This window comes from Papaver somniferum, chromosome 6, assembly GCF_003573695.1.
Source record: "Papaver somniferum cultivar HN1 chromosome 6, ASM357369v1, whole genome shotgun sequence".
In the NCBI taxonomy this organism is placed as follows: Eukaryota; Viridiplantae; Streptophyta; class Magnoliopsida; order Ranunculales; family Papaveraceae; genus Papaver; species Papaver somniferum.
In genome coordinates this window covers 158,187,994-158,202,503 of record NC_039363.1, presented here as the reverse complement: position 1 = coordinate 158,202,503, position 14,510 = coordinate 158,187,994, and the positions used below count along the sequence as shown (strand labels likewise).

Sequence of the window (14,510 nt, the reverse complement as noted above, 5' to 3'; positions counted from 1 at the left end):
CACACAGCCGTGGGTCTTAGAAGCTACAGTCTCAGCGACTGTTGCGCGACAGTCTTATTTGCTATAGTAACAGCGACAGTACTCATTTATCGTTCTTTGTAACAACTGGTTTGTAACAGAAATAAGTGTTACAAACCCGTTTTTAATTATTTTCTCCCATATTATCATCCTTGTAAGCACCTTTTGAGCAATGAATTGTCTTTTTGAGTGAGTTTGCATCATGATGAAGAGCTAAACCCAATCCTTGGGGTGATGGAGGAAGTTGTTGTTACGGTAAAAGTGATATATCTTTATTTTAAATTAATTATAGTAATTCTATTATGATTTTTGCATTGAACTAAAAGTGGATTATATGAATTTGATTAGTTAGGTGTATTTTCTCTTGATAGAATATGCTTGCTTTAGAGTTTTGATATTTTATGCTTGGATTAACATCTATTCTTTTAAAAATCGACATGTCTAGGCAATACTATTAGAATCAATTTGAATGTTGAGTTGCGAAATTATTGTTTTATTAAATCACTAATATCGACCAATGGTTGAATCCTAGCCTCAGTCTCTCCACAATATTCACATCACCTTTTTATTTGAGTTTATTATTATCATTTATAAAATTTAAGTCTAAAAAATCTGCTTTCACAAGTCTTGAACGAACCATCTTACTACAACATCAGTGAAAATAAACATCAGATATTGGCTGAGTAACTTGGCCTTATAAGGTCTGAGTCAGTCTGTTTTGTAAAGGAATCGAACATCAATTATCAGATAAGAACTTTGTTCTTCAATGGATGTGTTCTCTGAACTCAGATTTGGCCTGAATCTATTGATTTAGGAGGTGTTTATCACCAATTCTATCCATCTGTTTGTCTTACTGTTGTAGTAATACAACACTTGTATTCTTTGCAAGCCTCTGTATTCCAGTATTGTACTCTCATTGAGAACTATTTGAATGAGAAGTATTAGAACTCCCCACTCCTTTGTGTACTTTTACTGAATTGCAAGCTTGTTTTCTAATTATGACATTAGGCATGCTCTTGATATTCACCACCTTTGAGAAGTTTGGATCCTGTTTTTCAGCAACATCTACTAGAGCCAGAACTGATATGAGAACTACCAAACTTTTTAGCTGAAGAACTCCTCCTTGCTACTTACTTCCGACCTTCTTGAGTAGAAGAAATGTCAAATATAACTTGAGTTGTTAATAACTCACTTGCTTCACCATTAGATAAAATATTTCTTAAATATTTCTTTCTGTTAAAGTAGTACTGACATTCTTTGGAATGAAAATACTATCACTAGGTGGAATACTAGTTCCTACTTCAAGAAGTCTTCCTATAGATAAAGCAGGAAATTTTGTAGAAGATTCTAAAATACCCTTGTAACCTTCTGTTGATACATGAAAATAATTATCCTTAGAAAAGGAGTCCCCTTAACCTATTAAAGATTCCTTTTAGGATAGAGAGACCTGGGGACTAGACCTAACCCACAAGGTTGGGATAACTCTAGCCCATAAGAGAGCATGTTGGTTTGGTTGGGTCTTAATCCAAGGAAGAAGGAAAGCCTCTTAGAGTTTACTAATAACTTAAAGTAAAAGAAATGGTAGTTTTGTAATATATTGATCTTATGAGTGTTTCTTCGTAAGAGGAGTAGGAGAGATTATTATAAAAGGAAAGAAAGGATATTTAGAAATACATTTTTGGTTGATCTATTCTCTCTCTTTACCTCCAAGGGGATGAGTTTGTTGTGGCTTGGACTTGCTTCTCCTTCCCACTTTTACCCTATCAACACCTTCAATCTTATCCAGAAATGAGAAGTGGGCTGTAGAGTCCTTATTCTGAATAATAGGAGTACTGCTTGTATCAGGAAATATTATAGCAACATTTTTAATTCCTCCAAGTTTTGCTGAATCCAGAATTTGATTACTGGTATAAGGGGGACATAAATCAAAACCTCCAATGTTTTGTACCTTTTTGTGGAGTATTTTTTTTTTCATTCCTTGATGTTGCTCTTTCCTTGCCACTCTACATTCTGTTACCAAATGCCCAACAATTTTGTTATTTACTACAAAATTTGGCAATGCAGAAACTCGTATTTCTTGCTCAAATTTACAGTACTTTGATTCCACTATTACTGTATTAGGAATGGTGTCTGTTAAATCAACCCACTAAAATACAAGCATAATAACCCATTTCTTTCTTCAAAGTAGTATTATCAACACGAATTGGTCAACCAACTGCTTTACCCATTGACATAAGAATGTCTTCTTTCCAGTATTCAATACTAAGATCAGGAAATAAAATCCATACAAAGGCACTGGTTGGTTTTTGTTGCTCCGGTTTAAAATCTCGTTCCCAAAATCTAAGCTTAAGATATTGAGATTCTGTTTCCCAAAGACCTTCATAGACATATTTCATATCCTCTTTATTGTCTAATTTGATTATAAAAAAATCTTTGCCAATAGGGATGAATTGACAATTACCTGTAAGCTTCCATTGATTTCTCAAATTTGCAGCAGCAACTGATATCTTCAAATGGACTAAATCACGCCTTCCAATCAAACTAAAATGCCATTCATTAACACTCTCATATATAATCTCATCAGGGGTGAAAACTGATGGATTAAGAGCCATTGGAACGAAATGATTTTCTGCACTAAATTTTTTTGGAGTCTTAGATTCAGTTCGAGAATTTGAGGTTTCCTCCATTTTATTTCAATTTTCAGACATGAATGAAAAAAACTGAAGTAAATGATGATGAATTAAAGCCTAATGAACAACAAATTCAAGATAAACACCTGAATTAATGAGATCGAAACACTGAAAACGAAAAGAAAACTTGAGAAAAATTTCTCTGATTCGGTCACCGAGTTGCAAAGCACAACTCGCCCCCGCCTCAACTAATAATAAGATTTGGATAAAGGTTCATACATGTGTGAATAATCAAAGCATTTTGTGGAACACGAATTACTATAAACTAGATTACTATTTTCATATGATCTCAGTTTTCTAGCAACTTTAATTGTCTTTCCAAACTAGCTATGTTCTGGTTGAAGATTTCAGCATGTGTTACCTTGTGTGACAAATCAGTTCCATGGTAATTTTGGTATTCTTGTGAATAATCCTCAGTTTCGTAGTAATGCTGACAAGTATTTTCATACCTGTATCTCCGAGAGACTTGGACTTATCCCGATAAAACGTCATCGCCGCAACAAGAGTTCCTGAAAAGAAAAATATGAAAAGGAACTAAAAACAAAATAAAAACAAAAATACGCTATGTAGAGAAACTATGACTAGAAAATTGAAGATATCAATACGAGAGTTTTTGCAACCACTCCCCGGCAGCGGCGCCAAAAACTTGATGGGTCGGTAGACCGACTTTGTTTTACCGCAAGTGCACGGTGTCCAAATTGTAGACAATAAAAAATTTGGTTCGTTCCCACGAGGAGTGTAAACTACTTCTAACTAATACAACTAATTTTCTAATCAAAACCAATTCAAGTGGAAATTTTCAGAACTTTATACTACGGAAATAAGCAAATAAATTGAAGTGACAAACAAGATGAGAAAAGATTAAGGATCCGGGAATCCGTCATAGGCTAGGTTTTACTTATGTACTTTCGCAAGAGTCTATTTTTACTCATGTAAAGTTGCAACACACGGCTACTTAAACATGGAAGATATGTCATTAAGAATTCTTGATAATCGAATAAGGATTATTTGATCTCGACCTAAAAGTAGAAACATTAAACACTATGTATACATGGCATACAAAGTTGAAGAATATTCATTAATCTGTAATCAATCAGGTCTCAATGGGATTGTCTATAGCTTAGTTATGTAGTATACTTGGCATAAAACATGAAAAGATCTATAAGAACAATCAACCAATATGAGATACTCAAACATAAAATTAAGATTTTGATTAAAAGAAACTCTTGTTCAAAACATATAAAATAATCTAGCCTACAAGTTCATCCTTTCACCCTAACAGTAGTTTAGCAAATCATAGCAAGTAGAAAAGTAAAACAACAAACCCTAGTTTTCTTCCCTGAGTACGGCCCCTCTTGAGTTTGAGACTGGTATTTATATGTGCTGCTGGGACTATAGTTAATCTGGACCCAGCTGATAGATGCCAAGCCCAATCCATGCAGCAGCTTCAGTTTCCAAATGCAGACATCACCAAATTCCGGCCACTGCACCACTTTCTGCTTCCAGTCCTCCTAATTCTCGACCATCAGCACCAACTCCCATTTCCTGAACCGATGGCAACAGCCCCATACAAGACTAGCCAACATATATCACTGCCTAACTCCATATTCAGGCATTAGTAACTCCTGCCATAGCACTTCCACCGGACTTTCCCAATCCATTCTTTTCTCCCTGAATTTCAGTTCATAACATTCGAACCAACACCATCTTCATCTCCTCTACTAATTCAATCATCACCAACTGCACCAAATCAAGGCTAAGAACTGGAATACATCATAGTAATTGCTTACACAACACAAACACCAGACCCATTCAACCATGTACATCATCACCTAGCAGAGAGTTGCTGCCATGAACGTTTACAAGAGCTGCTTATGTAAAATCCCCATCTTCCTTACCAATCTCCAGCTTCTATTCCCTGTGAACCCTAACTCTTGTTACTTTCTTCATTGAGTTTCAGTCCATATAAACGAACCCCAACAAATTAAGCCAACTCAATGGCTACAGCACCAACTCCTTTCTTCATCAACTGAAACCATCTTAGCCAATCCATAACTTCATTGTTGTTGTTTCAGTTAGATTCTATCTCCATTCTCGTCCACAATTTTACATTGCCACCATCTCAATTTGACAGCCCCCGATTGAAATCAAATCCAGCGAGTAAAACCCACACTCGGATTCAATGGGTTTCATCTCCATTTACGCCTGAAACACAGCCACCATCCCTAACTGATCACTCGTAATTACAACCACCACCATGAACACAACCTTAACATCTTCAAAATCTGACTTTGTTGTTGCTGTAGACTCAAATCGCATGTGAAACCATCCTTCCTAATGAACCAGAATCAATACCACCTACTTTCATCATCGATTCAAAGAGCATGATTCAGACAGCAACCAACACTCGTTTTTATCCCTTTCTCGGGCCAGAAATTTACTGCAAAATCTCAAACAACTCCACATAAAGTCAATTACAACACCACTCATTCTCGTCATTAGACTCTCTATCTCGATTTGGTAGAAATAGCTTGAAGAAGACATGAGAACGAACTACCACCTTGTTCTAGACCTAATTTTTCATTTCATTTCATTCCATTTCATAAGAAGAGATGATGATGTTCAATGCCTAAGAAATGTCACCAACAACTGTGGTGCACAAGCAGCCACGTCTACCTTCTTAGACCATTAGTGCAGCCCACACGTATGGCAAAGAAAATCATTTCTTTGTTCCAGTACATCAACCTCTCTCGCCATCAGATGACTTAAGTGGTGCGGCGTTAAGTTGTTGGCTTTCCTTCCACAAGCTCCCCTTAAGATCCAACTCCAATTAGTGCGCAACTTAGCTTTCCTTCCACAAGCTCCCTTAAGATCCAACTCCAATTAGTGCTATGAGTGATTTGAGTGGTGCAGATATATAAAGATACCAGGCCATTCATTTTGATCATTTTTCGGTCCGGTAATCGGATTTCACTTGTAATTCCTGTAAAAGCTCTAAAATATAGTTATTAGCGAGATATCGAGACCCAATTAGTATAAATGTGGTTATAAAAGTGTCGCATTTGCGTGCTTATCACAAAGTAAGTACGCAAAGTTTAAATTAGAGTTTAACATATTAATTGAACAGGAAGAGCAGCGGAAGATGATTCGAGAGGGAACTCAAACGGTTGGTCATAACAAGCATGCTCTAACACTTGTGATCGGACAGGATAAGGGTGGACGTGTCAAAGAGACTGGCTTTGGATGATGACAACCATTTACTTTCAAAATGAAAGAAAATCAAGACAACCCTCGAAAGAGAATGACGAACTGCGTGAAAAGATGAAAGTTAAATAGAAAGAATTAAAGTCTGCTAAATATGCATATCAGAGATTAACAGATAACTTGATATCTCGAGGATTCAACTTAGCGAATATTTTGAGCAACGGTATCAGCAAGTCTGGAGAATAAGTAAGTGAACTGATTTTTGATTAGATTGTGCAACTTTTTAAAAAAATTGACTGACGCTATCTAATTTTTTCTAACAATGTGTTCAACTACAGGCAAATGATCTGGGACCTAGCAACGCCTCCTATTGATCTAAGAATAAGATAAGTTCATAAATATATGATCGGTTTTCAAAAATAGTTAAGAAACTTCCAAAAAATCTTGAGAAATCCGGTCCGGAGAAGTCATCTGAAAGCATGAAAGGGTCCACAAAGCGGGACTCTCTTTGTATTAAAACGCCGACCGTTTCTACTGAATCCCCGGCGTCTTTAGTGTCAAAAAAGAAGTCATCGTCTCCTCCATCCACGGGGGAATGTGCCATATGAAAAAATAACGATTAATGTATGGTTTTTCCAGGCATTTAAATTTTTAATCTTCCATTTACTATCTCTCATACGCCATGTGTTTATGCAGGGCATAGGATGCAAACTTTGGTCTGGAGAAAAGGACAACATCGTTGTCATTGGTAGAACTTACTCTACAAAGATATAAGTCTTTAAATTGAAGTCAGGATTCGTTGGTTCAGTTAGATGCTACCATATCCGGGTTAGTGAAGTACTAAAAGAAACCATCAAATTACTCGTAGGAAAATCTGGGATAAACACTTTAAACGATGTTGGTGATGCTGAAATTTCTTGGCCATTTTATCAAACCATTTTGGATCAAAAGGTTGGTTGCTTATTCGCTTGTTTGCTTTATTAACTCATTGGATATGTTTTTACACAAACCAGTTTTATATATATCTTGTTTGATATTAGAGATGAGTATGCTATCAACTACACGAATCGCGGACGTTAATGTATATTTTAGAGAACCTTATAGACCGAGATATATGGTTAGCTATTTGATTATGAGTTAGTTGTGCAGTGTGCTTAAATGGATTAACTGCAAAAAGAAGGTATAACTTTATTTGTAATTTGCTAGTTAATTGTTAAGTAAATATTTTATCATTGTCTTGACATGACAACCATTCACGTTGGACTTTGGTATATTCGTTACACGAATCCTAAACATCACTCTACTGATACAGGTAAGTATACCAAAACTTTCTGAGGCTGTGAAATCACCGGCTCTACTCAACCGAAGCCAATCTCGTATTGCAATATCTGAAGAAGTTCCGAAGGTATGTGTTTTAAACCAGTTACATGATATTAAGATCACATGAAGCTAAAATATGCTATCAACTAAATGAATAACGGATGCTAGGGTGTATTTTGGAGAACCTTATAGACCGATATGTATTACCTATTTTATTATGAGTTAGTTGTACAGTGTGCCGTAATTCAATCACTGTATATTTGTTACCTATTCAATTCATTTGTGTCTTCACATTCACGTTGGAATTTGGTATATTTGTTATCTGAATATGGAATATTACTCTACTGATGCAGGTAAGTAAACAAAATTTGGGGGAACATACTCTGGATGTGAAATCAAAAGCTCCACCTAATCGGAGCCAATCTGAGAACACGATAACTAAGCAATTTCTCTGGTATTTGTTTCATTTTTTACATGCATTTTAAATCTTAATTTATTTTGAAGTTTTCGCTTGAAGATGTTCATATGTCATATATTTCCGCAGGGTAGAAGTTGCAACCTTTTTAACCAGTCTATGGCAAACGTCCTTGCTAGAGGTAAAGCTTTTATGTTAAAAGGAAAACGACAATTACATGGAAAGGATGAGGTGGAGGTTGATTGCTACAAAATCCTGATTGAGGAAGTAATAAAGGATAATTTTTGTCTACTCGTACGATGTGGTGGTATGGAAACATTAGGACAAACTCTTGGAAAAAAGATTCCTTGGCCAAAGTGTGGTGTTCAGTTCACCGAGCCTCTTAAGGTTAAGGATAGTTGCTTGGATTGTTTTATTTGCAAGTCGAATATACATAAACCAGTTTATCTTACGAAGGATATATGAGACACAAAGATGATATCAATTATATGAATCACCGATCCAAGTGTAAATTAGAGAACCTGGAAAAATAGAAATATGTGTAACTTTCAAAAGTAATTAAGTAGCACTCTTCTAATCTTATGCAAAACTTTACAAGTAATTCCTAACCAACTCCTTCATCAATATCTCTACCGAAGTCTCCTGCACATAGCAACCCTTCTGATGGATCTAAGAAGCAGTTTCCTAATCTTATGTCGAACTCTACCAGTAATTCCCAACCAAATCCTTCAATATCTCTAGAGAAGTCGTGCACATCTATGAGAGAACCTCTGGCTAAGACATCTAATGGAGTATTTTTTTTTTTTTTTTTGTAAATCTATATTGCTAGTTATAGCGTCTTCTCTTTATATGATGTTCATATGTCGTATATTTCTGCAGAAAGAAAAATACGACTTTTGGCATGGATCTAGGGAAAACGTGGTTGCTAGAGGCAGTATTTTACCTATGATGCCTAAACAGAAAATACATGGATAATATCTTCCTAGTAACTGTCATGTTGTCAATATTCGGGAGGTTATAGTTCCATTGTTTGTGTTAACGGAACCAAGTGGTAACTTTAAGAAATTATACGAAGCTGAAAACAGTTTTGTGGCATGGCCGAAAGATAGTTATACCATGTCTGATGACAAGGTTAGTTGCGTAGCTCTTTTGCTTTGTTAATCAGGTATATATATGTTGTTTTACATAACTCTTGTATTTAGTTTGTGAAAAAGCGGGGGTCTAACAACCATACCCAATATTTCGCTTAGCAATATGTATGGACAAACTCCAATATACTTTCTAGAGAATCAACTAGACAGTCAGACTCAATATAGATAAAAGTAAATCAAAGAGTTTATATATCAATCTCTCGACTTGATATGTACTCAAGCAAATAGAAATCTGCGAGCCTTTATCAAAGAGAGATAACTTGGATGGTACCAAAGACCAATATACAAGTGTCAATCAATTTAAACCAACAACCAAAAGGTCGGATATTCTAATTAATTGAACAACACACAACCTGTATTATTTCAATTATATAAACAAATATAATGCGGAAAAGAAATAACACAGACACCAGAAATTTTGTTAATGAGGAAACTACAAATGCAGAAAAACCCCGGGACCTAGTCCAGATTGAACAGACACTGTATTAAGCCGCTACAGACACTAGCCTACTCCAAACTAACTCCGGTCTGGACTGTAGTTGAACCCCAACCAATCGCACACTGATCCAAGGTACAATTATGCTCCTACGTCTCTGATCCCAGCAGGATTCTACGTACTTGATTCCCTTAGCTGATCTTACCCAAAACTAAGAGTTGCTACGACCCAAAGTCGAAGACTTTAATAAACAAATATGTATCACACAGAAAAGTCTATGGTAATAGATAAATCCATCTCCCACGAGTTTTGTTCCGTCTTTTGATAAATCAAGGTGAACAGGAACCAATTGATAAACCAGACTTATATTCCCGAAGAACAGCCTAGTATTATCAATCACCTCACAATAGTCTTAATCAACGCAGCGGAAAAAGATATTGTGGAACCACAAACGATGAGAGGAAGATGTTTGTGATTACTTTTTATCTTGCGTATCGGAGATAGAAATCTCAAGCCAATTATTACAATTGTACTCGTACGATAGAAACAACAAGATCAGATCACATAACTACAAGAAAAGTAGTATCGGTCTTGCTTCACAATCCCAATGAAGTCTTTAAGTCGTTAACCTGGTTTAGAAGAAGAAACCAAAGTTTAAAGGAGAATCGACTCTAGATTAGCACAACTAGTATCACACAGAATGTGTGGGGATTAGGTTTCCCAGTTGCTAGAGTTCTCCCTTATATAGTCTTTCAAATCAGGGTTTGCAATCAATGTTAGCTTGGTAACAAAGCATTCAATATTCACCGTTAGATGAAAACCTGATTTGGATTCAAGCTAATATTTATCAATCGTTAGATCGAAAACATAGCTTATTATACATAAATGAAATGCACGTTCCTGTGCTTGTGTAACCGCACCCAAACTTGTATATTAGTTGGTTCAACAATAGTTAAACAAATGGTTAGGCATATGATCACTTTCATATCAACCATATTTTTCTTCACCATAACTAGTTCAAATGACCCAAATGAACTAGTTAGAGAGTTGTTCAATTGCAAGGAAATCTCATGTACTACACAAGACACAATTGAAGCAAAACCGATTTGATTCACATGAATCGTTTCATGAACTAGCCACGGTTTGCAATTGCATTTAGTTTATAAAGATAAGTTCACTAAATATCGTTTTAGACATAGCCTACTCAAGTTCGCGGACTGGGTTCTTGGACTTAAGTTCCCGGATGGAGTTAACAAACTCCAGCGGATATTCTCGGGTTTGAGAACTTCACCAGTTCGCGGACTGAGTTCTCGGACTTAGCTCACGCACTCTCCGGTTCACTTGATCAACAAAGTTCGCAAACTTCGGTTCAAGCAATAAGGACTTATACATATATGTGTTTCCACAATAATGCTTCTATCCTCCAAATGGTTATATACTCTAAACTCTCATTTCAATCATTGAAACATTCTCAGAGGACGTTATATAGTTAATATTCACAAACCATTTTTCGTCAGAGCAATTTTCAAAGTGATTGAAACATAACATGACTTTCGTCACTAGGTAAAGATGAACTTGTATAAAGCGAAAGCTTTACCAACACATATTTCGAGAAATAGATAGACGAGGTAAACTCAGCTCGAAATACCAAATGTGTATAATCTAAGTTTATATAACAAACAAATTTTGTCTCAAGATAAGAGATAAATATACTTTTGAGTGATAGATAAGTTCAAGTCTCCACATACCTTTTAGTCGATGAAGATCCACCAGTTCCTTGAGTAGTCCTTCGTCTTGTATGATGATTGCCATGGAGTTGTTGAGCTCAACTACATTTTCTATCCTAGTCCGGGACCTTAGCTATAGTAGACTAGAAATCAAGATTTATAGTTTTGATCACTAACATTGACAAACATGATTGAGATAGCAACGCATGCGAGTTCGACCGAGCAATGCTCTAACAGTTTGATTAAAAAATAAGTACGCGACAAAAATATATTAACACCTAAAAGGAACATGAATGCAAGTGTAATTAGAAAATTGATCTACTGAATAAAGATATTTGGTTACCGATTTTATTATGGGCTTCAGTTGTGAAAAATGGTGCGGCCTTCAGTAAAATTGGCTTTATTACACTATTGGAAAATGAATTTTGTATGTCTCTTGTTGAGAATTCGCATGACATACGAATTCGCCTTGGATTTTAGAATATATATAATTCATTTAATTTCTTGATGTAGGAAACTCCACAGCATGGAAAACCTCATAAGCAACCAAAACCAGGTTTAGATTCTGAGAAGAAATTGGATAGTGATCTAAGAAAACCTAGCAGCCTAGCAGATGATCAACGAAATGAGGAGAACCTAGCAGTCAATCAACATTCTGAGAGTCACGAAGCCTCTAAAATGCTTACTAAGAAGCCTAAAAATGTGCAGGAAAGGTTACATGTAAATAATGTACAAAGGGTATACCAACTTCCAGATGGGCAACAGAGAGAACGAGGTTTGGCGTGTCGAGTATGTCACAACCTGGTCCATCGAATGCAGAGACACCACCATCAAAAATGTTGAAGAAAAATTGATGATTTTTAGATAAATGCTCTTTAATATTTTCTTTTGCAAACTGCTAGACCAATGCTAAATATTTTACTGTGTGATTAATAATAATATGAACTTTTGGTATATATGAATTTTAGATTAAACCACATTATATACAATTTCTAAAATATAAGAGAATTTGGTACTAAATGAACGATTGGAGTAGTACCATGTGTATGGTTTAGATGCGTCATATCTGAACGGCTTAAAGGCGTCACACGCGATATGCACACACTTCGTCAGTTTTAAAAAATAATAAATTTTTGGTAAGAAATGAACGGATCATAACGATACGTGTGGATGCTGTAGAATGCATCTAATTTGAAGGTCAAAATTGCATCATCTTAAAATAGATTTAACGGTTCCTAATATAACCACGTGGATGAAGATAATTGCAATCAAGATTAATTGGCGTGGCTAAATATCACATATAGCCACGTTAAACAAATATAAATTTGCGTGGTTAAATATCACATATAGCCACGTTATATGGCAATTCTACAGGATATCAAATGAACGGATCATAACGTTACATGTGGACGGTGTAGGATGCATCTTATTTGACGGCCAATATTGTATCATCTTAAAATATTTTCAACGGTTCTTAATATAGCTACGTGGATGAAGGTAATTGCATACAAAATTAAATTGGCATGGCTAAATATCGCATATAGCCACGCTATATGGCGTATCTATAGGATATCCAATGAATGGCTCACAACGTTACATGTGGATAGTGTGGGATGCATCTAATATAATGGTCAATATTGCATCATCTTAAAAGAGATTCGACGGTTCCTAATATAACCATGTGGATGAAGGTAATTGCATACAAGATTAAATTGGCGTGGATAAACATAACGTCATGAAAGGCCTTATTGTTTTGTTAGTGGGCTTACTTTTATTTACTTCTGTCTTTTGTTTTAGTTAATGGGATGAGCCCAGTTGTCCTAGGTTAAACAGTTTAGTTGAGATGCCTTCTTGTCCGTCAGATTGAGATGCAAGGATTGGTATATTAATAACCAATCATTGTATTCACCTGGTTTTATCAATGAAAATACAACTTAGCTGCTTCTTCGCTTCTCTGTTCGATTTCTTGTTTCCCCCAAGAATTGTCTTCCATGCTAATTTGTAACGTAGATCGTTACAATTAGTATCAGAGCACTTGATCTGAGTGTCCTGTGAGAAAAAATGGTGAACCAAAAAAGAGGTTGAAGACTTACACAGAAAATTCAATACCTTGATGTTGAGACATGAAGAATTACTCAAAACATATGATGAATCGCAAAGGCAACATCAGTAAATCTATACATACTGAGATGGAAGGAATGGAAGAGAGAATCGTCAATAAGCTGAAGATGGGTGATGGAGTGTTACCACCTCCAAATAGACCTGAAAGATCTTCATCTGGACGCAACACCGGAGGGAACAGATAGCTAACACCTCAGTTCTCAAATCCACAAAATCCCCAAGGTAGAGTTTCCTAAATTTGATGGCACTAATCCTAGATCTTGGATTAGGAAGTGTAGAAAATTATTTCAATTACATCTGATAGATGAAGAGCAAAAAGTTATAATAGCATCATTATACTTAGAGGGTAAGGCTGATGTGTGGTTTCAAGACTATCAAGTTGGGAAAGATCTGATTGTATGGGAGGAATTTGCCACTGATATTAATTTTCGATTTCAAGAATTGGGTCATGATGATATTGTGGGTGAGTTCAATAAATTGAGTCAAGAAGGGTCTGTAATAGATTACCAAGAGTTGTTTGAAAAGTTAAATGCTCTTATGCTTGCTAAGAACAAACACTTAACTGAAGAGTATTTTACCTCCAGTTTTATCAGTGGACTGAAAGAGGAACTCCGACTAGCAGTACAAATGTTTTCCCCAACAAGCCTTAAGCAAGCCATGTACCTTGCCAGGATGCAAGAAGCAATACTGGAGAAATCTACCAAAAGTATCAGGTATATTCCCAAATTACCTCCTCTTTCCATCCCTAGTAGCAGCAGCAACAGAGGTTTTGTTACTTCACCAAAAACTAGTTCCCCTTCACCTAAAGGCAGGGGCAGCCCAAAACTGCCTCCTATAAGAAAGCTCACATATGCTGAAATGAGATCAAGGCGTGAAAGAGTCTTGTGCTACAACTATGATGAGGTGTACAGTCAAGGTCATAAATGCTCTAAACAACAACTATTCTTGCTAGTAGGAGATGATGATGATCATGGCACATCTGAAGAAGAATCACCAGACAACACACCATTGATCCAAGAGCTAGATGAAGAAGTAGAAATCTCAGTGCATGCTTTGTCAGGTAATGTCTCTCACAATACTATAAATATTCTTGGCAAGACTAAGAATAGAAGACCCATCACCATACTGGTAGATAGTGGCACCACCCACAGTTTCATAGACCCTGAGCTACCAAAGAACAGTGGAGCTCTTATTGAGCCACCAACAAACTTTCATGTAGTGGTAGCAGATGGAAATACACTGCTTAGTGATGCCAGATGTCCTAAATTCAACTGGAGCATGCAAGGACATGAGTTTCAGTTTGATATGAGATTGTTGGCACTAGGAGGTTGTGATATAGTATTGGGTGTTGACTGTATGAGAAATATTAGTCCATTAAAATTTGATTTTCAAAAGATGACTATATCTTTGAAGAAGGATGAAGAAGAA

The 14,510-nt window shown here is 36.1% G+C and overlaps 1 protein-coding gene across 4 annotated transcripts; it reads right to left on the bottom strand.

Annotated features, from left to right (window-relative positions):
• Nucleotides 1-1,605: 1,605 nt before the first annotated feature.
• Nucleotides 1,606-5,291, bottom strand: LOC113289894. 4 transcript variants are annotated; one of them, XM_026539324.1, is made up of 4 exons: nt 4,034-5,291; nt 3,158-3,217; nt 2,480-2,647; nt 1,606-2,028 (listed from the first exon to the last, which is right to left on the bottom strand). In XM_026539324.1, the coding sequence occupies exons 2-4, from the start codon at nt 3,198-3,200 to the stop codon at nt 1,706-1,708; spliced, it is 534 nt and encodes a 177-aa protein (XP_026395109.1). In that variant the 5' UTR covers nt 3,201-3,217; nt 4,034-5,291; the 3' UTR covers nt 1,606-1,705. The 4 variants fall into 4 exon arrangements, with proteins under 4 accessions (XP_026395109.1, XP_026395110.1, XP_026395112.1 ...); XM_026539325.1 differs by having other exon boundaries at nt 2,480-2,652; nt 3,158-5,291; XM_026539327.1 differs by having other exon boundaries at nt 1,606-2,395; nt 3,158-5,291.
• Nucleotides 5,292-14,510: the final 9,219 nt, after the last annotated feature.

Bases quoted from the DNA above. Each gene is read 5' to 3' on its own strand.
- LOC113289894 (XM_026539323.1), bottom strand. From the start codon at position 3,200: ATGACGTTTTATCGGGATAAGTCCAAGTCTCTCGGAGATACAG. The intron at 2,648-3,157 runs GTATGAAAATAC...AATTTAGTGCAG, and splicing joins CAAGTCTCTCGGAGATACAG to AAAATCATTTCGTTCCAATG. The intron at 2,029-2,479 runs GTAATTGTCAAT...ATTTGGTAACAG, and splicing joins AAATCAATGGAAGCTTACAG to AATGTAGAGTGGCAAGGAAA.